The sequence below is a fragment of the Fukomys damarensis genome, unplaced genomic scaffold (genome assembly GCF_012274545.1).
Source record: "Fukomys damarensis isolate Sample0158 unplaced genomic scaffold, DMR_v1.0_HiC HiC_scaffold_33, whole genome shotgun sequence".
Classification (NCBI taxonomy): Eukaryota; Metazoa; Chordata; class Mammalia; order Rodentia; family Bathyergidae; genus Fukomys; species Fukomys damarensis.
Window position 1 is genome coordinate 46,781,533 of NW_022900945.1, and position 24,253 is coordinate 46,805,785.

Consider the following 24,253-nt stretch of genomic DNA (forward strand, 5'->3'; position numbering starts at 1 on the left):
TTGAGCTGGGCCTTGAACTGCTCAGTACTGGACTGTGTACCCCAGTTGGTGATGTGACAGACAGGTTCGGTCTTCTAGCGGGTAAGATAGAAGGGTGCAGAATGGGAGTTGTGACTGCGTGACTGTCCCCGCGCACCCAAGTGGGAGTTACTGTGGCAAGGCCACCACGTAATCGCACGGCTCACCCACTGCCCTTCGTGCCCTCGCGTGCAAGGCCCTCAGGTGGCAGCATTCGCAGTGGGTGTGCACCGTCTGCTCGCTTACATTTTCATGAATGTTAGCTCAGTGACTACAGCTAGCAGCATCACCCATTTTGGTTTTCAGGTGCTGTGCATGGTTCACAGCCACCCCTCTCTCCCCTTCTCCTGTAGGTTGGACGTGATAAATATGAACCCGCCGCGGTTTCAGAGCAAGGTGACAAAAAGAGCAAAAAGGCCAAGAAAGAAAGGGATATGGATGAACTGAAGAAAGAAGTTTCTATGGTAAGCTGGGAAGAAGCCTTTTGTTCTTAAAAAGTATTAGAGAGTTGGAAAAGTCTCCTGCCTCTGACATAATTGAAGGTCTAACTGACCTCACGGGCACCGGGTGATGTTGAACACCGGATTTTGAACCTCTGCGGACTGCAGAGGCTTCCATACATTTAGCCTTCTAGAGCTGTCTGGTCACCACAGGAGGCAAATGAGGTCTTTCTAGATCTCTAAGAGCAGCTGGTTTTCTCAGACCTCATGTGGCAGGCAGTAACGGATCCCTATCACCAGCATTAACTGCAGCCAGGGAACAACTCTTGGGAGACAGCTCTGTGGTTGTTAAGCTATCAGGCAGTAGCGTAATAATGTGCCCAAGTGAAGAGAAACTGCTTATTTGCCTAATGATAATAAGCAATGTGGATACTTTCTATCCTTTTTTATAATGCTGTAGTTTTTAATTCTGTTCTTTGTTTCTCTCTTCCCGTAGGATGACCATAAACTTAGCCTTGATGAGCTTCATCGTAAATATGGAACAGACTTGAGCCGAGTATGTTCTTGTTTGAAACCTGTATAGAATCCTAGTTTTTCCTAGTATATTTTGTCCCATGTCATGATCTGGCCTTGGGGGGCTCTAGGAAGAGTATGATGACAGCCATCATGTGAGTGTCTGCTATGTGACATGCACCGATCTCGGGCTTTTGCATGCTACCATTTGTTTTTCCTGATACTGCTTGAAAGAGGGTGTTATTTTTCCCTTTTTATAATAGCTGCAAACCAGTGGGAGCACCAGGACTTGAGATTGGCTCTGAAGCCATGATCATTCCCAGACCTTTGATTACAAATGTTCCCCTTTTTTTTTTTTTGTACATTTATTAAATTGAAGTGACTGCTGTGGATAGATAGTTGGATTTTCAACAGTTTAAATTTTTGTGCTTTTCCCAGCCAGCTCTCTGAAACATGTCAAAATCTTGATTATTCTGTTCTTTATTTGAAACTTTTTCACAAAATTCAAAGAAACTTTCTGATTTAAAAAATATGTTGTATATGTACCCCTATTACCTAGAGAATTTTGATGTTACATTTTCTACAATCATGAAAGTAAATCTGAAGGGATCGATGTTTGTAGACACTGGCTAAAAAGTCTGAGGAATGAATGAATGGCAGATGAGATACGGAGTGTCATTGTTTCAGTAGAGCATGGGGGGCTGTAAGAAGACCTGAGGGCAGAGACATCCGCACCCAGGGTACTTGGGCCAAACTCGGAGCAATGCGCTGTCAGTTAATCTGTGCCTTCGATGGGCCAAATGGCTATAAGAGCTTTACCTATAATGTCCTCTTTTACTATTCGGGAGAGCTGAACTACATTCCTAGCCACTGTTTCAGTTTTATTTTGCGACAGGGTCTCAATAAGTTGTCCAGGCTGGCCTTGAGCCTGCAATGGTCCTGCTCAGCCTCTGAGTAACTGGGATTACAAGCATGAGCCTCCACGAGTGACTCACCTGTTTGTCTTAGAATTTTATGAAGTGTGTTCTCTATGAGCCGAGGCAGGTACTCAAATGCTGCAGGTCTATTGCTTTATAAATAGGGTTAATAATAGGCATAAAAGGGTTGTGAGAATTAAACGGGTTAATTTAACACATTCCCACCCACTTGAAGGAGTGGTACAGTCAAGCATAGGACAGCCATGCATGTACCACTGGGGTAGTTCGAGCTCTCTGGAAGGGAGACATACGTATTTCGGTCACCTAGGAATAAAGTTCTATCCTTAGAACTCATCTATAAGTCCAGTAAGACTTTGAATTTCTACAGAAAAATTGTTCTTCTTTTGTTGTTGGTAGAGCGTTTCTGCTCCTCCCTGACAGAGCTAGTACACAGATACCTTAAAGCCCTTAATTTGCAAAACTGAGTGGATTCATTAAACAGGTATCTTTTAGGTCAAAATGTAATTTGGCACAAATCCTTTGATCTAAAACAGAAAAACCAGGCTAGATTCAAAATTGTCCATGGATCATTTTTAGAATAGTTATAATGGGGATGTGGGGTGTTCCTCGGGGAAATTTGTACTTCTTGTTTGTCTGGACCCAAAATTCTTCATGGAGACACTTGCCCAGCTGTGGTCCCCCTGAATCCTTTATCGCAGCTTTCCAGCTACCTCCAGAATGTGTTAGCTTCCACGTGCTGGAGCAGCTTACCTTACTTGTGTTCTGTGCTCTACAGGGCTTAACCTCTGCCCGGGCTGCTGAGATCCTGGCCCGAGATGGTCCTAATTCCCTCACACCCCCTCCCACTACTCCGGAATGGGTCAAATTCTGCCGGCAGCTGTTTGGGGGTTTCTCGATGTTACTGTGGATCGGAGCAATTCTTTGCTTCTTGGCTTATAGCATTGAAACCTTAAGCATGGAAGAAGCACCATCGAATGACAATGTGAGTAGGAGGCCCACACGCGGTGTCATCTTGGCCTCTCGTTTCCCACCACTTCTTTTCAGTTACAGCAGCTGCTGCCATCCGGGCCCAGTTCCTCCCCCTTCCCCCTTGGGGGTTTCTCCCTCCCTCACCCACTCTGGGCTCCCTCGTGAGTGGTCCACCTGAGGGTGGCTGCTGGGAGCAAGCAGCTCTGCGTAGGTACTGGCCCAGGTCTGGCCACCGCTTAGCAGATGGCGGAGCACGGCTTTCATGCTGGCGCACTACACCTTAGCAGCTGCTCTTCTGAAGTCACACATTGTTCGGAAAAAATACCTTTGTTTTAAAGAGCAGGAGAGATGAGATTTATCCAGAGTATTTCCACGAGTGTTGAGTTAGTGACTAAGTGTCTGCATCTGACTCCGTTTCTGACCCTCCAGTATATGGACCCTAGAATGACAAATACGAAGGCATGTTCTGTTTTTCTGAAGCCTTGGTCTCTCTTTTTTTACGTGGTCAAAATGATTTAAGTGTTCCCACTTCTCTCCTAATAGCCATCAGTTCTGTCTGTTTTTGCCTTCCAGTTGTATCTTGGTGTGGTGCTGTCTGCTGTTGTCATCATAACTGGCTGTTTCTCCTACTATCAAGAAGCGAAAAGTTCAAAGATTATGGACTCCTTCAAAAACATGGTCCCTCAGGTATCTGTTGCTTTGCCCCCATCAGGTGACTTGACAGCCAGCCCCCAAGACATGAATTAATGTGCAGTTGAGGTTTAAGTGATTCCATTCAAACAACCCAGAAAGCAGACACACTGTCTGAGAGAAATATCTCTCAGATCACTATTGAGCAAGCTTTTGTGTCTTGTATAAATCAAAAGATGGGTAATATCTCTGCTGTGTATTCCTGTAATTCGGAGAGTAGATCATTGTGATTTGCTTTTCTTGTTTTGGCCACTACCTTTTCCCTGTCATTACCCACTTAATGGTGTAAACCATTCCTCCCAAAGCAAGCCCTTGTGATTCGAAATGGTGAGAAAATGAGCATAAATGCAGAAGATGTTGTGGTGGGAGATCTGGTGGAAGTAAAAGGAGGAGACCGAATCCCTGCTGATCTCAGAATCATATCTGCAAATGGCTGCAAGGTAGACTTCTTTTCTTCTCTGTTTTTTGCAATGCTGGGGATCGAACCTGGGGCCGTGCACGTGCTGGCTGTGTAACCTCTTATAGCCAGCTCTGCCCTTGGGCAGATGGAATAGAGAAGACGGCAGCCCATATGACAAAGCCAGTGTAATCACGTGACACTTTTTCTTCTCATACACAGGTGGATAACTCCTCCCTCACCGGTGAATCAGAGCCCCAAACTAGGTCTCCGGATTTCACAAATGAAAATCCCTTGGAGACGAGGAACATTGCCTTTTTTTCAACCAACTGTGTGGAAGGTACACCATTTTCAGGAACTCTGAAGGATGGCATGGTATTTATTCTGGACGTTAATAAAAACAAAGACTGGAGGCAGTTTTTCTTCACTGGCTCCGTTTTGTAGCACCAAGTGGAAGTAGTTCACTTGTTGGCAGAGGAAGCCTGGGGGCTGGTTTGCCCCCTCCCTACACCCTGGCAGCGCCTCTCTTACTGACAGCACCAGTCCAGTGTGGCTGCTGGGGCTGCTGCCCTGCCAGTGGGCAGAAATCCCTGCCAAAATCTCTGGTTAAAACAGCAAACACAGCCAAGGTGCTGGTCCTTTACAAATGTGTTGTGTCCCTTTTTGAAACCATGCTGTGTCCCAGTGCAGATTCTGTGGGTTCTTCCTAGTTTGGTGCAATTCTTTGTTCCCTTCTGTTTTCAGGCACTGCTCGTGGCATTGTTGTGTACACCGGGGACCGCACAGTGATGGGTAGAATCGCCACCCTGGCTTCTGGGCTGGAAGGGGGCCAGACGCCCATCGCTGCAGAAATCGAACACTTCATCCACCTCATCACGGGCGTGGCCGTGTTCCTGGGAGTGTCTTTCTTCATCCTCTCTCTCATCCTGGAGTACAGCTGGCTGGAGGCCGTCATCTTCCTCATCGGCATCATCGTGGCCAACGTGCCGGAAGGTCTACTGGCCACCGTCACGGTAGGAGGCGCAGGCAGGGCAGTGGTCGCCCCCGCCCCCAGGTCAGCTTGCGAGTTGCAGGACGCATCCAGTGCCCTGCTGCGGGGTTGCCGCCTTAGTTTGTGCATTCACGTTGCTGTGTGGTTTTCCTTCCATGCTGTGTTTTGTGGTAAGCTTTTCCTAGAGAGACTCACTCAGCATGTGTTTATTCAGAAACTCCAAAGCACACTTTTTATTCTTACCATTACCACATACACGATCCACTTGAGTGTAATGGACAAAACTGGAGGGTTCGTTGGAAATAGAACACGGTAAATCCTGGTAGGGTTTTGTTTGTCTGTTTTGTTTTTTAGGACATTGCTCTTTTGGTGGTGGTGGGGGGTATATGCATATTATCATTATGTCTTCAGGCTTCAGAAGAAGATAGGAGAGAAAGCTTTGGGTAGATTTCTCCTGGAGGAGGATGTAGCCGGAGTTGGTACAGAGATCTGAGCTGGTTGAATAATCTTTTTCCTAATGTCTCTTCAGGTGTGTCTGACCCTTACTGCCAAACGCATGGCAAGGAAGAACTGCTTGGTGAAGAACTTAGAAGCTGTGGAGACCCTGGGGTCCACATCTACCATCTGCTCAGATAAAACTGGAACTCTGACTCAGAACCGGATGACAGTGGCCCACATGTGGTTTGACAATCAAATCCACGAAGCTGATACGACAGAGAATCAGAGTGGTAAGACCAAGGACTGCCTCAGAGACTATGACCCCGTTGCCATTGCTGACAGCTTTTAAATGTTTTTTTATAATCATTTGATGAAGTCAGATTTTTTTGGATATGAGTAGAAAAGTTATTTTGCTGTAATCCTGACAGAAACATGTCTAAAACTAGATCAGCTACATTAACTAGGAAGCAGGACATAGCAATCGTGTCAGATTTTTAATAGGACTTTGATAGAACTGAGTTTATAGCATAGTATTCAAAATTAATGTGTCATTTTCCTGTCATGTTTTCTTGCTTCTTGTCAGGTGTCTCATTCGACAAGACCTCAGCCACCTGGCTTGCTCTGTCCAGAATTGCAGGTCTCTGTAACAGGGCTGTGTTTCAGGCTAACCAGGAAAACATACCTATTCTTAAGGTAATGCTCAGGAGTTGCTGTTGGCCGGTAGGTGGCTTGGGAGGAGTGGGTAGGGACGCCACCCAGGAAGTGCCAGGGGAATGTGCTTTTTGGGGGCACCTTGCCTTTGTTTGTGTGCACTCCTTTCACTCTCGAACTGTGTGTGATGCCTTGCTGTGTGGAGCGAATGCCTGTGGGTGTGAAGTACTTCAGTGCCCGTGATCTGTTGGTTGGAAAAAGAAGATCCAGTAAACATGGAGGACGTAGCTTTAGTGACTCAATAATTGTATTTGCATATTAGGATACACGAGAGTCCAGTGAGTCCCTTAAGCCATTTATTTTCCTAAATAGCTTGACTGTTTCTCTCATCTTATTTTTCTTAGCTTGTTTACTAATGATGCAGAAATAAGATCAGGGGACTAGTAAGCTTGGCTGCATGGAATTCTCACGCAGTGTGAAAATGACCGAGATTTTCCTGTGCTGCCCGAGTGCCAATGCCGTCTCACATGGATCGTGAGAGCAGAGTCCTCAGGACACAGAACCATGTGAGGCGCTGGGGCTGCCTGTGGTAGTTCTCAGTAAGAAATGTGCCAAAGCAAGTACGGTGTAGATGTCACCAAGAGGTGGTGATGCTGGGGCACGTTGATGCCTTAAAAAGATTCTCTTGGCATCCAGTCGATTAAGGGTGATGCTGTTTTTCTGGGGATAAAATTCAAGGTGCATCGTGGCTTGGGAGTCTCAAGTCCTTCCTTATTTAGAAAGCCCAGAAAGATAGCAGAAGATGTAATTCTAAGTATTTGAGTAATTGAGCTGCATCAATGACATTATTAACCCAAAACTTAAAAGGTCAGGATAGGGGAGGGCAGCAGCCCTATTCTGTTTTAATGCCTGATTTTTCTTAAAAGTGATCCTTACTTATTTTATTTACGCTTCTCACCAAATGTGGCCACCTTTTTTTTTGACTCGGGGCTTCTGTGCCCTGAGCATTCTGTTTCTCATCTGCGTGTACAGTCTTGCGTGTTCCAGAACATTTTCCTGAATAAAAGCCGCTTACAACTGCTAGTGTTTTTAGTAAGTCAAGGTGTGAATGTTACTTTATATCAAGTCTTACTTTGCCTCAGTACAGACAGTTTGTGCCCAGTCCTGAGACCCTAAGCCATTTTCTTTTAAATTCTAGGACAGTGGGGGGTGTTATAAATGTTTACTTCTTCCAGGCTATTGTCAGCTTTGTAACCAAAAATACACATTTCAGGATAACATTGACTTTTTGACTGTCACTGGGGCGGGGCAGCTAGAAGTAGGCTGAACAGGTTGGGATAGGACAGGTGACTCCGCCACGCGCCCTCTTGGCAGAAGCTGGTAGGGGCATGTGTGAGTTGGAGTCTGAGGCTCTGAATGGCAGTGGTCTGAGTTCCAGGGACTCCGGTGCTGCTGCTTCCCCTCCCCTGCTCTCTCCCACCTCTGACAAGGTCGAAATACGTTCTGTTATTTTTTCCTCTTTCTCAGTGATGCCCCAGGAAAGCCTTTGCAAAGTAACTAACAGATGATTTGTGCTTACAGCGGGCAGTTGCAGGCGATGCCTCCGAGTCGGCCCTGTTAAAGTGCATTGAGCTGTGCTGTGGCTCTGTGAAGGACATGAGAGACAGATACACCAAGATCGTCGAGATACCATTCAACTCCACCAACAAGTACCAGGTCCGGAGGCCCTGCGGTGGCTGAGGGCAGCTGGGAGGGGGGCTAACGGGGGAGGAACGTAAGCTTTGGGAGAAGTACCTGCCCTTTGGGGATTTTACGAAGTCAAACATTAAGTTCCACCCATGACTATATATAATAAAGTCCCCAATTATTTGAACAATAGAATAGATGAACCCATTTCCAAAATATTTGTTCGAGCCCTTTTGAATACCTCTCTGTGGTTTGGTGTAAGGGGTGGGTATGGGAAGAGTGAGCAGGCGCATGTCGGCGAGGGTGGACCCATCCCTTTGCCTCCAGATTCCTTTGGGAGCTCCGTAACGTGTGAACATCCACATATAAAGTATTGGTGTTCACACAGGGTCCTGAGTCGTCACGTGCTCATTTTTCTCCGTAGCGTTCAAAGTGTGTCATTGAAGTATGAGATTTCTAAACTTCAGAGGGGAAACAGTGGTTTCCTTTGTAACAGATTCTAAGTGAGGCCTGATTTCCTCCGTGTGGACTGTCACAGGCAGCCATCTGATGGATGTTTCCATCCGAACTCTCCTCCACAGTTATCCATTCATAAGAACCCCAACACGAATGAGCCCCGACACCTGCTGGTGATGAAGGGTGCTCCAGAAAGGATCCTGGACCGCTGCAGCTCTATCCTCCTCCATGGCAAGGAGCAGCCTCTGGACGAGGAGCTGAAGGACGCTTTTCAGAATGCCTACCTGGAGCTGGGTGGCCTTGGAGAGCGAGTGCTGGGTAAGTGGGCAGCTTGCTGATGGACTTCCGTCAGCTGTGTGCATCTCTGCTGAGCACCCCGCCCTGTGGACAGGCACAAGTGACTCATTAGCCTTAACTCCAGGCCTGCTGACCTTCCTCTGAGTTTTTCTGGGGCAGTCCTACTGATTTACCTTTCCACCATTGTCTTGAAAACAGTAAGTGCTGGAGCGATGACCAGTGTATCTGGTGGTGAGAAACAGTCCCGTGGGTTGCTTCTGACTTGTATTTAGACCTGTGGTCTCACTCAGGCTGGTCACTTCTTTTTTTTAAGATACTTAATCATCTAACCCTTGTTGCTCTGGCCATGGTCTTAATTAAATTAAAATTTCTAATTCTTAGTGCATTTAGACTGAAGCCCTTTCCTGACCACCCTAGAATGGTTGTACATTTCCATGAGAACAGAGAAAGCTAGCAGTGAACTTTAGGCTAGATGTTCTCTTTTCTACCCTGATGCCTACTGAGGCTTGGAAGCTTATTGTACCCACTGTCCAATGTATTTGAAAGGTGCTCTTTACAGTATTTTGTGGGTTAACAGATGCAAACTCATTATTCATGAGATTCTTACTGTTCTCCTTAGATTGGATACCTTAGGACTGATTGCCTGGTCTCATCCTCTCGTTCACACCCTCGCCCACATAACTGTGGTGTCTGCCTCACGTGTCTGACTGAAAGACCTTCGGGGTGGCTAGCGTGAATCCCCACGCTGACGCTCAGTCATGTTTTTGGCTAGATGAACATGTGAGCAGAGGTGTGGCCTCCATTTTCCCAGCAAGGGCAGCCAAGACAGATACTTCAGTGGTTTGCTAAAGCCGAGTAGCTTATTGTCAGTGGCAGATCTAGAACCCTGATAGGCTGGTGCTCAGAATTCGTGTTAGCAATTCCATCTTCCTCCTCACTTGAAGCATTCTTGTTCTTTGGTAAAGGATTCTGTCTTTGGATTTTCTTTTGATAAGACTTATTCCTAAAGATTAAAACCTTCATTCTGTTACAAAAGTGGACATTTAGGAAATCCCATAGACTGCCAGATGTATGGCGCATGCTTGTAATTCCAGTTACTCAAGGCCAAGGCAGGGGAATCACAAGTTGGAGGCCAGCCTGGACCACTTAGCAAGACCTTCACTCACAATAAAAGAGCTAAAAAGGGGAGGGAAAGGTGTGAGCAGTACAGGTCAGTGGCGGAGAACCCCTGCTTTCAAATCCCTGATACAAAAAAAAGTCCAAACCATGAGTAGAAGGTGGGCATGAGAGGTAACAGGCCATAGTGGCCTTGCTGTGCCTTGCAGCCCTGGAAATCCTCACAGCCCCACCTTCCCTGCAGGTTTCTGCCATCTTCTTTTGCCCGACGAACAGTTCCCCGAGGGCTTCCAGTTCGACACTGATGAAGTGAATTTCCCTGTGGACAACCTCTGCTTTGTCGGGCTCATCTCCATGATTGACCCGCCGCGGGCTGCTGTCCCTGACGCTGTGGGCAAGTGCAGAAGCGCCGGGATTAAGGTAGTGCTGGCTGCCTCGCTGGCTTCTCTCCCACGTCGCGGGACGTTCCGTTTTGTGACTGTTGATTGCCCCAGCTGCTTAGCTGTCTTCCTCACCTGCAGTTACTAATTTCTCATCTCCAAAACTTTAGTTGCAGCCAAAAAGATCAAATAGTACTAAAACGGTGGTATAGACACAGTGAGAGGTTTTCAAGAAAAAAAAAAAAACACCAATTTTTAAATAAACTAAGCAAAGTAAATATAGCACAAGGTGGGTTTTTGTTTGTTTTGTTTGTATTTTGGGGGGGGGCTTGCTCTTTTGAGGCAGGTGCGGCACCACTGAGCTAAATCCCCAGCCGCAAGTGGCTTTCAGTTCGGAGGTACCTGCGTTAGTCTAATACACTTGTGCTGTAAATGGCACTCTTCCGTCTTAACTACCTGAAGATGCAAGTGTCCTAAACCAGTTTCTAGGTGTGTGATTTGTTTCCATTTCTTCTCTCTCATAAGTAACACTACCATGAAAAGCTTGGTAGAAATTATTTCCCCAACACTTTGATTATTGTACTGCTTTTAAATTTTATTCTTCTAAGTATAATCCCTGGTTCAGAGAAAGTAGCAACAATTTTGAATTCTTTTTACATATTACTGTTTCTCAAAATAGAGCCAGTTTCAAATGCTAACTGGCAATCTGGCTTCTTTACAGTCCCTCTAGCATTGGATTTTTAATCCATTTTTTTTTCTTTACTAGTTTTAGTATTTTATGTGATTGTAAATACAAAAATAGGTGCTGTGTATACAGTGTGATACATCTGTGTACTGAGATAAAATCTGGATATTGGCTCTGTGTTTCTTTTCTGTGAATTCATGTGTTTCCATTTTTGGTGAAAACTTCCTTGGCTTTATTTTTGGTATTGACAAGCCCTTAATACTGTATTTACTCTTACCTACTCCCGTGTGAGACTTTTTAAGGTCATTGGCTTGGCCACTCCGTTCAGTAAATGATTGTGTTTCTTATTGAAGGTCATCATGGTCACAGGTGACCATCCAATCACAGCAAAAGCCATTGCCAAAGGTGTGGGCATCATCTCAGAGGGCAACGAGACCGTAGCAGACATTGCTGCCCGCCTCAACATCCCAGTGAGCCAGGTGAACCCCAGGTGAGGCAGCAAGTTCGAACGATTCTTCCCATCACTTAGGTTCAGAGGGTCTCAGGACTGGTGGAGTGCGGTAAACCCCTCAGTCTGAGGTCCACTCCCAGTTTCATGCTGTTAACTAACTGGTATGCTGCACTTCGCACCTTGATGATTTCCAGGTTCATGCTAACAAAATTAGGTGAGAAGGGCTAAAACCAAAAAATTGGCACTAATGTAAAGTATATAAAGGAGTTTTATGTTTGTTTTCTTTTGTTTTGGTTTTGGTAAGTTTTAGGACCTCTTCACCTACTTGGGAGGTTAAAGAGGTTTGGTGTTTCATCAACTTTGCTACTTCTAGAACTTGGGCATACTGTTTCAGTGTGTCTGGTGGAGATGGAGAAAGGAAGGTGACAGTCCAGTCCCAGGGGCAGCTGTGAGCCCTGACCCATGGAGACCCTGCCCAGGAATAGCCCTGAGAATGGGGAAGTTGCTTCTGTGCATTCGGTTCAGTACATGTTTGCAGTATGTTCCCTCTAGAAGTGATGGTGTCATGCTGGAAAGTGACGGATAAATGTTTTGTGCTTTTGGTCCTAATTCCAGAGACGCCAAGGCCTGTGTCTTGCATGGCAGTGATCTGAAGGACATGAGCTCAGAGCAGCTGGATGACATTTTGAAGCACCACACTGAGATTGTGTTTGCCAGGACGTCCCCGCAGCAGAAGCTCATCATTGTGGAAGGCTGCCAGAGACAGGTCAGTGGATACCTCCGCCTGGGCTTCCGGTGGAGCCTTCCCAGCTTTGTCAGCCTCAGTGTGCATAGGCCAGGAGCAGCTCCCAGGCACAGGAAGGGGAGGGCAACTTGTTATTCAGTGTTCCAGAAGCATTTGACAGTGTATGTCCCCAGCTGGTCCCCACCTGAACCTCAGGTGTGTGCTCTGGAATGGCAATTACAGGGTCATAGTGTCTTTAGGGGAGACGGGGATGGCCAGGAGATTCTGTCTCCACCTTGCGAAAACAAGAGTGTGTGCATAGAGGAATGGCATTTCCACGAATGCCACTCAGCAGAACATTGCTGTGAGTGAGTGACCCTCCCTCGTTAACAGATGGGGAGAACGCATTCGTTGTCTCCTCCTTTCCGTCATTTGGTGTAGGGCTCTGGCTGAAGTGGTTCTGAGACTCCATCTAGATGCAGTGGGACAGGAGCAGCTCCTGTTAACGTCCCTTATGCATCCCTTAAAGAAACAGGCTTTATTAACCCATCTCGCTTGTTTACCTGGGCAGGGTGCTATTGTGGCCGTCACTGGTGACGGGGTCAATGACTCTCCAGCTTTGAAGAAAGCAGACATTGGGGTTGCTATGGGGATTGCTGGCTCAGATGTGTCCAAACAGGCTGCTGACATGATTCTTCTGGATGACAACTTTGCCTCGATTGTGACCGGCGTAGAGGAAGGTGAGAGCATTGGATTGAAAATGTTCACCAAATGCCTGCCCAGATACCGCAGTCAGCATCCGCTTCTGCACCCGTGGAATATGTTCAGTTTCTACTCTTTCTCTTTGAGATGTGTAGTAAAAATTCTTGCTCTCCTAGGTCGTCTGATCTTTGATAACTTGAAGAAATCCATTGCTTACACCCTAACCAGTAACATTCCAGAGATCACCCCCTTCCTGATATTTATTATTGCGAGCATTCCACTACCCCTGGGGGTTGTCACCATCCTCTGCATTGACTTGGGCACTGACATGGTAAGTGGACATCACAGCCACACATCGGGTAGTGGTCACATGTCCTCGCGTGGTAGCATTGGCACTCGGGCCTTGTTCCCAGGACCCACGAGGCTGAGGCTGGTGTTGTGAAGAATTCTCAGGAGCATGGTTCATGGAAGCATGAAAGAATCAGTATTCAAGGCCAAAGTCCACACTTGCTTATCAAGAGGACTCTTCCCTTTTGCATAATTTGGCTTAAAAAAAAACAAAAACAAAAACAAATCTATAATATTATCTCATGGGTTAAAAAACATTTTTAAAAAGTGAGGGCAAGAATTTTGTAGCAAAGTCCATGGGGGAGGTTTTTTTGATAACTTTTAAGAGCCCTCCTCTGCAGGTCCCTGCCATCTCCCTGGCCTATGAGCAAGCGGAGAGTGACATCATGAAGAGACAGCCCAGAAACCCCAAAACTGACAAGCTGGTGAATGAGCGGCTGATCAGTATGGCCTATGGACAGATCGGTGAGCCGCCATGGGAGTTGCTGGGTTCTCCTCAGATTCAGGTGTAGTTGAGACTTCAAATCCAGTGTGATCGGTGACATCCGGTTCAGCCTGGAGTTCTTAAGTTCTCTTCCACTTGAAAAGAAATCTTTCTGTCTTCCCAGTGACCTTTTTAGAAATGATAGTTCTTTCGTGTGATCACCCTACCATTAGGCTCAGCTCTGCCGGGTACTTACTTTCTCACGGAGCCCTGCGGAGCCCCAGGCATGGTGCTAAGGAGCTGCTCACGTTATTAACTCATCGAGGTGGCTCTCCTAGGTGTGCGCACTTCCCTGGCACTAATGACTGGAGAACTGAGTGCTGAAGGAATGTGGATTTGGTAACTGGGTTACCAGGTCACACCAGACGATGGTCTTGGCGAAACTCCCATCTCATGCTTGATGTCTGCGCCAACAGCTGAGTGTGATGGGCCAATAGGAAGTCTAGGAAGTGGACCGTCCACATTTTACCTTTAAATCCTCTGCCTGACGTCCTTCAGGGGAACCTAGGGAAGCCACTGTGAGCACATGTTCTTGCCCTGTGCTGTAAGAACAGAACAGAACAGATCTCGTGAAGCACAATAGATCAGTGCCTTGTGGAATGACGCCCACTGAGTAACTGGCTGGTCACCTTTGCCGACCTCCTCCAAGGAAACCTAATTTTTTTTTTTTTTTTTTTGGTACCAGGGATTGAACTCAGGACCTTGAGCTTGTGAGGCAGGTGCCATGCTACTGAGCTAGATTCCAGTCCCACTTAATTTTGCAAGGAAGGTAGCCAGGCCTCAAGATGCACAGGATGGGGTTCTGTCCTTAGGAAGTGAGGGTGTTGTGGTTGTATTGGATGACAGCGGAGAAGGGTCTTGAAAATGGAGGGAAAGGTGTTGGCTAAGAAGATGCCACAGTGGCTGATAAAATGGCGAGGTGTGAACATTTTGAATGGTGTAAAAGGAAGTTGATTTTTCCCCAAGAGTTATACCTTGACAGAAGCAGATGTTCAAGTAAGAGAAGTGTAGGTTTCACAAACAAGGGCCCTGTGTCAAAGCTCTAAAAAGTGATTCCAAAATAGAGGGGCCCTAGAGCTCACAGTGCACCCAGTCCTTCAGCCCATTACTCTTAGCCCGTAAGTGACCAGGTATCTCTGCCCTACGCCTTCCCCAACCAGTGATAAAGACCTCATGACTGCTCGACTCTTAATAGCGATTAGATGGAGGGTGTGGAGATGGCCTTGCATTGAGGTGGGTTTTCCTGTGTCTTAGGTATGATCCAGGCCCTGGGGGGCTTCTTCGCTTACTTTGTGATTCTGGCTGAGAACGGCTTCCTTCCACTGCACCTATTGGGCCTCCGTGTGGACTGGGAGGACCGCTGGATCAATGATATGGAAGACAGCTATGGGCAGCAGTGGGTGAGTGAGGGCATGGTCCCAGAGCCCCAGGAGGCTGGCCACAGTGCCACTAGCCACAAAGGAGCATGAAGAGCTCAGGTTTAATGTGGCTCTGCATTGCAGACCTACGAGCAGAGAAAAATCGTGGAGTTCACCTGCCACACAGCTTTCTTCGTCAGTATCGTGGTGGTGCAGTGGGCCGACTTGATCATCTGTAAGACCCGGAGGAATTCTATCTTCCAGCAGGGGATGAAGTGAGTAAGGAAGGTCACGTCAAGACTCTGACTCAAAGAAGGCTCTGCTGTCTGTAAACCGTCTGCCAAAAGCCCTGCCAGTTAACACATAGCATTAGAAGATAAACTCCTGTTTTCATCTCTGAAGGTTTTTTCTCTCTTGACTTTTAGGAATAAGATCTTAATATTTGGCCTCTTTGAAGAGACAGCCCTTGCTGCTTTCCTTTCCTACTGCCCTGGAATGGGTGTTGCCCTGAGGATGTATCCCCTCAAGTAAGTAAATAGAGCCTCTTTCTCTCCAAGAAGAGTGGAGATGGTACATGTTGGCCTTTCCCCTCGTGATGTTCGTGAGTGCTAACTCAAGATTTAGAGTGCCAGGACACAAATCCCAGTGGATTATTACAAAGTTCGGAAACCCTTGTCCTTGAACACAAAGCAGACTAGCATAACTACTGCCCAGAATATGGTCCCAGGTGAAGCCAGACAGGCTTTTGGTTCGCTGAAGTTGCTCAGCAGCTCACGATGTTGAGCCCGCAAGCCCTCTACAGACCGAGTCCAGCTGTATGAGGAGGAGGATGCTAAGGCTGTCTTGGACTTTGGGGACCCAAGCCCAAGTCTGAGCTCTCTCCTATGGTACTTTCTCATCCATCGTGGATAGAATGGATTAGGGGAAGCAGACCATTAGTCTTCGTTCAGATCCAGACTGGCCTTAAACACAGTGAATGACTTTGCCCTTCTGTCAAACTTGAATTTTCGTATACAGGGTTCAGCAGAGCTTTGTGTCTGTGTAACACTGAGTGTTTGGTGATATCTAGAAGTGGATTGAGATTAAAGCAGCTATCACCTAATTAAAATATGCTAAGTCACTGAACATGGGACCCACATTACACGTGCAGTGCACCAGACTTTCAGATTCCTGTTGCCCCCATCCTTGCTCTGACCTGTCTGGACTACCTCTCAACTGACCCTTCCATTCACTGATCTCATCCTTAAACTAATCAAGACCCATTGGCTTCTTCCCTCATTGGTGCAAGGTGAGACTTGTATCTAGGATCTGTCTCTGTTGTCCTAGCCGTCTCTACCCCACACGTACCTGTGCTGAGTTCGGTATTCTCTTCCCCTCTGCCTCTGTGTATTTGGTAGGGGTGCTCCCTACATCCCCTGGACTTCCCCCTGCTCCTCCTCTATCCAGATAGTCCTTCAGCGCTGATCTCCTTGGAGCTCATCTCCATGTGATCTTGCCTTCTTGGCCCTGGGCAGTTGTATCTCTTCTTTGGCTTTACCAGTTCTACTGCCTGCTATATTATAATTGTTAAGCCTTGGGCCACAGAGTCTCATTTTCCCAATATCCTGGACAGAGCTGGCATACGTCAGAGGCAAGATACACCAAGTTGAAGTCTTATCAGCTTTGGCCATTGTTTATGGGTTGAGCATGGGGTAGGAGCTATCATAAAACATTCTGAAAGCTTAAGGGAAAATTTAACCCTAAATGGCGTGGTGCCTCAGGACGTTCCATTTTCTGGGCGCATCAGTCTGTTGTGACCACTAGACAACTGTTCCTGGCAGGTCGTACCCAGTTTGGAAGGTGGTTTGGTTCCTCTGATGGCTGAGTTCAGTGAGACCACCTTTTCACTGCTGTGGAGGACACAGAGAGGGAGGAATACACTGCCGGAGCCCTCTGGGCTGGGAACTGTGGCGGCTTCCAGGCCCCGTGAAAACCCTCATCCTCTGTTATGGCTCAGGTTTTTTTGTCCTGGAGGTCGGGGAGTCAGAACCCACAGTTGACTGTCCCAAATTACGTTGTCAGAGACCAAATTTAGGTGAATAAACTTGTTTTGATGCACAGTTCGTTGTCTTCCAATACCAAGACCTGAGACAAGTGCAGGCAACAAGAGCTTCTTAAGTGCTCTAGAAGGGAAGAAAGAAAATGTCCAGTCATCTGTTCTTGTCAACAGACAATGTACTGAAGTCATCCTATAAAGCGAATCTTGTGAAGACTAAGCTAGACAGGCAGAGCTTCTGGTATAGTGTACAGGCCGCTGTTTGTGTCCCCACACCCTGGGCACACAGCAGCAGCCTGCTGTTAAGGTGATTTTATTTGTTCTGTTAGTGACTCAGCGAGCAGTGACTATGCAAAGTACAGCCTGATTGTTCCTTGTCACATTCCTAGTGATGTGTGGTGTTTTTTTTTTTCCTCCTTCTTCCTTTGAATTGTGTTCCTTTGTGTATGAATCGGTACCTGATTCTCCTTCCAGACCTTCCTGGTGGTTCTGTGCCTTCCCTTACTCCCTGCTCATCTTCGTATATGATGAAGTCAGGAAGCTCATCATCAGGCGGCGCCCTGGCGGTAATTCTGGGTTTTCTCTGGGTGGAGGGGCTGGCGGGACTGAGGGTCTCTTGACTCCTGAGGGGCCTGGGCTCCCTGAGCAGTCGGTCTGACCACTGAGGCTACTACTGTAAGATGCCACAATCACATCCTCCTTGGCTTGTGGGATTCAGTCCTCACCTGAGCACGTTCTAGACTTTAAAGTGCAAATTGAACGTGGTATAGCGGCACCTTGTCGGAATCCCAGACCATCTCTCCACGTAACAGCACTTCTAACAAGAACTGCGTAGACCGCGGTTGAGGTCCCAGGCCGAGTTTGAGGTCCTACCCCACCCGCCCGCTACCTGTGCGTGAGTCCTCATGCTTTGCTGTCTTCTCTTTCCACCTGCAGGCTGGGTGGAGAAGGAAACCTACTACTAGTCCCCTGCCCTGCACGCCACCCAGCATCGCGCCACAGTCTGCATCCGCCCCTGCCCCCTTTGTGTACTTCAGTCTTGGAGTCCAGAAACTTACCCTGGTAGGAAAGCACCGGAGCATGTGGGGGAAGCAGCAGTCCTGGAACGAAGCATGTAGCTATAATGGGGGGTGGGGGGGGCCTGAAACATCCATCTACAGGAATGACAGCGGGGAAGGTTTTTATGTGCCTTTTTGTTTTTGTAAAAAAGGAAAACCTGGAAAGACTGAAAGAATACATTTTATATCTGGATTTTTACAAATAAAGATGGCTATTATAATGGAATTTGTCTTGGGTGCCAGTGTCTGTGCTGGGCTGTGGGTGTCTGGGGATGGGGCCCCAGGCCAAATGCTGGCTGTCACCATCCCTGGGGCCTCATTAGGCAGCCAGCCCAGACTCCTGAGGCCTGTCAGCAGGGCACTAACTGACATAGGTTCTGACACAGTGGAGGCTGGGGTTAGGAGGGAACTTCTGCCAAGCTCTTGAACGGGAGCAGGTGAGCTCCCAGCCTGTCTTCTGGGCACTGCCCCCTCTGAGCCGTGCCTGTAGCTCTGCGCTGCCTTGGCTCCGACTTCCCAAGGGCAACTTCACCAGAGGGATTTCTGCCCCTCAGTGTCATAAGCCTTAGCCGAGGCTTCCTTGAGCATCCACAGGCACAGGCCTCAGGCCTTCCTGCTGGACCGCCAAACACCCCGTCAGACGGGCTTTTCTTCGGGGAGAGCTCATTTCCACCGTTTCGAGGTGTGTGGAGTGACAGGAGGCCCTGAGAAAGGGCAGAGGGATCTCTGCTTCAGAGTCACCTCAGAGCACCTGCTTTCCCCTGTCTTTAATCCCTCTGGAGTCCTGTGAGCTTCCCAAGCTTCTGCTGGCTGTCCCTGCGGGTTGTCACCCTGGAGCAGGTGTAACGTGCTTACCTCTGGCACTGACAGTGATCGTCATCTACAGGGTGATCGTTGCCTTTTCTCCTTTGAAAACCTGACACATTTGTCTTGCTGTGCTGCTCCGTTGGAGGGGAGGAGTGGGGTGACTCCACCCACACCCCGGTGCTGCTCCCTCACTTCTTCCCCTCTCCTCGTGGGGCACTTTCCTTGGGATGATGCCCATGCCCAGTGCATCTTTAAGGAAACAAGGATGAAACGAGCAAAAGGCCTTGGATTAGAAGGCTGGCGATAGGAATTACGTTTCCTTGGGCTGTGCTGCTCCGCAGTGACTCAGCTGTGATGACAGGAGGGGGCCACCACTCTTAGCCTTAGACTGGCACAGCCCCAGACTCTGCCTCCTGTGTGCCCTCTGGCACTCTGGAGATATGACCAGTGAATGTACTACCCTGAGGAAGGCCAGGGGTGTTTCCCTGTACCAAAGGCCCTGATGGGGACTCTCCAACTGCATTGGGGAGGCTGGGCCTTCTGGGAAATACCATGGGAGGAGGGAGGCAAAAAGGAGCCTCTCATCCCTTTACAACCAGAACATGTCTGCCCTTTTCGTTTCATTTGATCTAGAAAAAGCAGCCAAGTGACCTGCTGTCCAGGGATACATCTCGTACTACAACCAGGCCTCAGGAGGCTGGGCCTCTCAGAGCTTAGTCAACAGGGCTTAGGCCTACCTCTGCTTGTATATGTTCTCACCGCCACAAGACCCTGTCAGTGGTAACCAAGTCACTGTAGAAGTGTAACGAACGGTCCCTGTGGTGACCCTCCGTAATAGTATTTTCCACAGAGGTGCATCTGAACCTGTCCTGACCAATGCTCTTCAAAGCCTTGGACTGCATTCTCCCTCAGCCACCCCAATGTAGGAGCCCTCAACTTCTCTACCAGTCCTTTCTCAGCATTTCAAGTTGAGTCTCATCCATCTCCTCAGTCCTTGACTCCACCCCTTTCTTTAGCCGCGGCCCACTTTCCCTTCCTTCATGGATGCCTCCAGGTCACCTCCAGGCATCCCCCAATTCCTCCATCTCCTAACGGTCCACTGGAATTGCCCTGCCCAGGTCACCACTGCCCTGACTCTTAATCCATGGGTACTTGTCCTTCCTCGGCCTCACCATACACCACTCCCTGAAACAATCCCTTCCTTCCTGCCCACTCCTTAGATCCCAGCTCCTCTTGATTTACACTTTGATTTTAGTTTCCTCAGAGGTTTCAACCCTCTCTTCCCTCCCTGCTTCATATCCCTGGGATGCTTTCCGACTAATCTGGTCCTCATTCCCAAGCCCCAGACCTATCCATCCGGCTTAGCCCTGGATACCAACACGTGTTCAGAAAGCACACAGCACAATTCGGTCTTAACTCAAAATGACAAGCCTGTTTGAGGACCTACAAAAATGAGCACACTGGTAGCAATCTTTACCCTGTTGCCAAGGCCAAAAACCTGAAAGTTGCCGAGACCTCTGGCCCCTGTGCCAAAACCCACCCACCAGGGAGCCAGTCACCGTTCCCTGGATTCCAGGGTGGGGCCTGAGAAACAGGCTTTTGTGTGTGAGCCTGTCCTAAACACAAAAAGTGGCCTTGTTCCCTTACTACATGGCCACAAAGCCTCTTCATGCCTCATGTGCTCTACATCAAGGATGTTTCAGAGTTAGGATGGAGATCACATGGAAGGGGATTCACTCAGTGTCCATAAATTAATTTCTCTGCTGCACCGCCCCTCCCATCCGACGTATGCAGCACTTCCTGCCTGCTGGGTCTCCTCGCGTTCTGCCTTCTCCTGGTCCAGCAGTTCTCCAAGAGTTGTCTCTGGACCGGCTGCATCAGCAGCACGGGTGGATGTGTGGGAATTGGAAGGCCGACCTATTGAACCAGAAACTGCAGGGGGTGGGGCCACAATCTCTTGGTGAGCCTGCCAAGCGACTGCTGCACAGCCACATTGAAGAACCATTGCTCTGATCCATCTTCCGGCCTCCACCATTTGTGTGTCTGTGTGGGACCCCAGCACTCAGACACCCTCTGCCTGTGCTTCCAGACTCCTCTGTGTGGCCCAGGATGCCACACACACTTTCTGCTCCCCAGCCCACCTCTCTCCTGTAGCCTCATTCACCTGGCCATGCCACCCACTCTCTGGACACCGAGTAGGTTTTCCTCTTCGGAGAGCACTCAGCAGGGCCTGGATTTTGCACCCTCAGGTGGCACCTGTGTCTACTGTTTGTTTGCATATTGCCAGATAGATTGTGGGTACCCTGGTGATGGACCAGACTACTCCCCAGCATCTAGGAGAGTCACTGTTTGTTTAGAAAATGAAGACTCACTATATAGATATATAGATAGACAGATAGAGATAGATAGATAGATTTTTTTTTTTGGCTTTTGCCCAAGCAGCATCATTTGCACTCCGGCCCAGGGCTGACACTCCCGCAGGGTACATCTGGTGCCTAGGCTTGCCGCTGGGCTGAGTTTGGGCCTTTCCTCTGTCAAGACTGAAGTTTGAAATCGGAGTTTAAGAATGACTCATGCATAGACGCAGTAGGAGTATGAGTCGAGTTGAGTGAGGGACCGAGGCAAACAACAGCCACTGAAAGAAGACTCTCTACAGAGACACCAGGGAGGACTCTGGTCTCTGGGCCTGCTTGGCTTCCAGAGCTTTTCCATCCCTGCCGGGACCTTGGTTGTTCTCTCGGGAGGCCCTCCCTGCCCTCCAGCACAGGGAGTCACTCTCTGTAGTCGATTCGCTCCCTGTACCCAGTTCTGACCACGGATGCTGCACAGCTGGTTACATAATCACTAGCGTCCGCTCTGGCAGGCCGGGAACCCGTCTGTGCTTTTCTGTTTTATCCCCAGCGTTCAGTACAGAGGAAACGTGGTGCCCAGCACAGCGGCCAACGCCGGCGTCCTAAACGAAGGCCACAGGGGCCCAGGGCCTTGTCCGTCACAAGGCTGCTGTGAAGATTAAACGGAGTAAAATGCGGAAAGGACTAGCACAGCACCTAGCCTTCAAAAAGCTTCGGCGCAAGTTCCCTCTCCGCTGCCCACACCTGCACTGTGGCGGCGCGGGAGCCACTGATGGAGGGGAGCGGTGCTCCCGCATAAAGGAACGAAGTACTGACTGCCCAGCGAGTATTATGGGCCAGGCAACGTCCTGAGCAATGGCCGCTTTACAAGAGGGGAAACGGAGGCTCGGAGAAGTGAATAACTCGCTTGGAGTCCCTCGGCTCCTAAGTGGCAGAGGTGGGCAAGTCTGCGTCGTGGCCAGAGAGCTGGGCTTGGAGCCTGGGATGCCAGCGAGCTGAGCCGGGGCAGGGGCCCGAGAACCAGAGAACCCACAGGAAGAGCCCGGAAGGTTAGGGTTGGTGCTAAAAGGTGGGATGGTGGAAAGTTGGCGGCGAGCTCCAGTTCCTCAAAGGCATCTGTGCCGGGATGCACCCCGCGAAAGATTGTTCTTCAGTACTCAGGGGTTTGACGCGGTCCTTCCCAGGCAGGACTTCTGCAAAGAGCAGATGCGCTCCCTTCCCTGCCCCTCGTTTCCTCCCTCCCCCCCCCTTCCTCTCTCCTTCCCTCCTTTCCCTTTCCTTCTCTCTCCTCCCTACTCCCCCTTCATTTTCTGGGGTTCCAGTCTCACTCAGCATGGGCCATTTGTGCGTAGGAAAGCAGAACTGTTTAAAGAGGTTGTTCAGTAAAAAGAAGCTTAATTTTGTAGTATGAATAATCGCTCCGTTTAAAACTGGGGGCAAGCTGGGCCTGGTGGCACGGTGGGCATGGCTACTTGTAACCCCAGCACTGAGGAGGCTGAGGCAGGAGGATCACTGCAAGTTCAAGGCGAGCTTAGGCTACATAGTGAGTTCAAGACCAGCCTGAACTACACGGTGAGACCCTGTGTCAAAGGAAAAACAAAAAATAAAACAAACCCTAGGTTCAATTCCCAGTACTGTAAAGTTATTGGCAAGTTTTAAAATTTTTCCTAAAATAACAGACATCAGAGCATGAATGCCAAATAAACATGGTCACGGGAATGTACCTTCTTGCTTTACTACAATATGAGTCTGCCATGAGCGCATTTTCACCTAAAAAATGGCCCTGCAAAATACTCAAAGCCAGCTCTTGGTCCCATGTGTGTGTACCAGGACAGAAGCCCAGAGTCCCCCCAGCAGGCTGCCCGTTCAGTTCCCATGGCACTGGGGTCAGCTAAGTCTTCTAAGAGGAGGAGACCAACATTCACTGGACAAAAACTACTGAGTATAGCCTTGTCTTTGGTGCTTTACATTTATATCATTTAATCCTATGCAGTAGATCGAGAGAAATAGGATTTCCACTTTGCAGAGAGAGAGGAAACAGGCTCAGAGAGTTTAGCAACTGGTACAAAGTGACTAAATGTTTGAGCACAGAGCTGTAAGCCTTGTGTTTTTCCACCCTAGCAAGCAGCCTCCCTCTTGGAGACATAAAAGCACCCCATTCTGCTTCAACATTCTCACCCTAAGGTCAGAGGCTCCTACCTGCTAATGTAAGCTCACAGATATACTTGGGCATCCATCTATGTATTCTACCTATAATCCCCACCGTCTGGGAGGCTGAGACAGGATGATCGAAAGTTTGAGTCCAACCTGGGGAACTTAGAGAGATCCTGGCTCAAAATAAAAAATAAAAAAGGGTTGGGATGTAGCTCAGCAGAAGGCCCTGAGTTGACGCTCCAGTTCTATAAAAGAAATAAAATAACAATGAAGTAGTAGTTAGTGAGCAACTTACTAGCTGTGAATAAACCATTTCCCTCTTGTTTGGAGTACCCAGTTTGACCACGTGTCCCAGGCCCCCTTGTGGAGGTACAGTTGTGAGACTGTCCCAGGCAACAATGCCAGTTGACCTTGTATATTCCTCCCACACTTCGTTCTGCACCAGATCACTCTTTTCACACCTACCAGCTGCACCGAGGAAGAAATGGCCAGGCCCTTACCTCAGTCTCTCTTCCTTGCCACACGCTGCAATCGCATGGGGAACTTTTAAACATCTGACATGCAGGCTGCCACCTCGCCAGCCTAAATCAGGATCTCTGGAGAGGGGATCCTGGCACCAGGGCCCCTCAGACAGCGTTGTGGGTGAAAACTGAACTTCTGATTGTGTTGTGCCACTGATGTCAGAGGCAAAATATTTGTGTGGCTTAAGAGAGAATGCGGAAGATTAGGAGGTGGGGAGTCTGAGCAGTGTTTTTGCAGAGTGGACTTCTTCTAGCCCATTTGTTCAATTTTCAGGAATTCAGCAAACCAGCCAAATTCACTTCTGTAAGATGGCACTGGCCAAAGTTGAAATGGTCGTACTGTGGAAATCTCAAATGCATAAACCGGGGCTTGTTTTCCAGAGAGCCCACTGGTAAACAGTAACCAGCACCAAGAGTGGCAAGGCACTGCGTCGCTAGGGCACTGCATCGCTAAGGCACTGGGCTGGGCTGGCATAGCTGAGGAAATGCCGTCCACCAGGCTCCCCGGCCCGGCCAGCACGCAGGCGTCTCTGGAAAATATCCTGTGTCACCAAGTCCTTGCACCGCGAGCTTCTGGAAGCTGAGACAGGAGGAC

At 48.6% G+C, this 24,253-nt stretch overlaps 1 protein-coding gene across 1 annotated transcript; it reads left to right on the forward strand.

The window, feature by feature from the left end:
• The first annotated feature begins 371 nt into the window (after nucleotides 1–371).
• Atp1a1 (ATPase Na+/K+ transporting subunit alpha 1) lies at nucleotides 372–17,967 on the forward strand. Its single transcript, XM_010631202.3, has 22 exons — nucleotides 372–482; nucleotides 955–1,014; nucleotides 2,685–2,891; nucleotides 3,452–3,565; nucleotides 3,874–4,008; nucleotides 4,188–4,305; nucleotides 4,710–4,978; nucleotides 5,486–5,684; nucleotides 5,978–6,087; nucleotides 7,627–7,761; nucleotides 8,313–8,505; nucleotides 9,845–10,020; nucleotides 11,019–11,155; nucleotides 11,732–11,882; nucleotides 12,412–12,580; nucleotides 12,719–12,873; nucleotides 13,232–13,355; nucleotides 14,629–14,774; nucleotides 14,877–15,007; nucleotides 15,158–15,259; nucleotides 17,242–17,333; nucleotides 17,704–17,967. The coding sequence occupies exons 1-22, from the start codon at nucleotides 453–455 to the stop codon at nucleotides 17,730–17,732; spliced, it is 2,982 nt and encodes a 993-aa protein (XP_010629504.1). The 5' UTR covers nucleotides 372–452; the 3' UTR covers nucleotides 17,733–17,967.
• The last annotated feature ends 6,286 nt before the right edge of the window (nucleotides 17,968–24,253 follow it).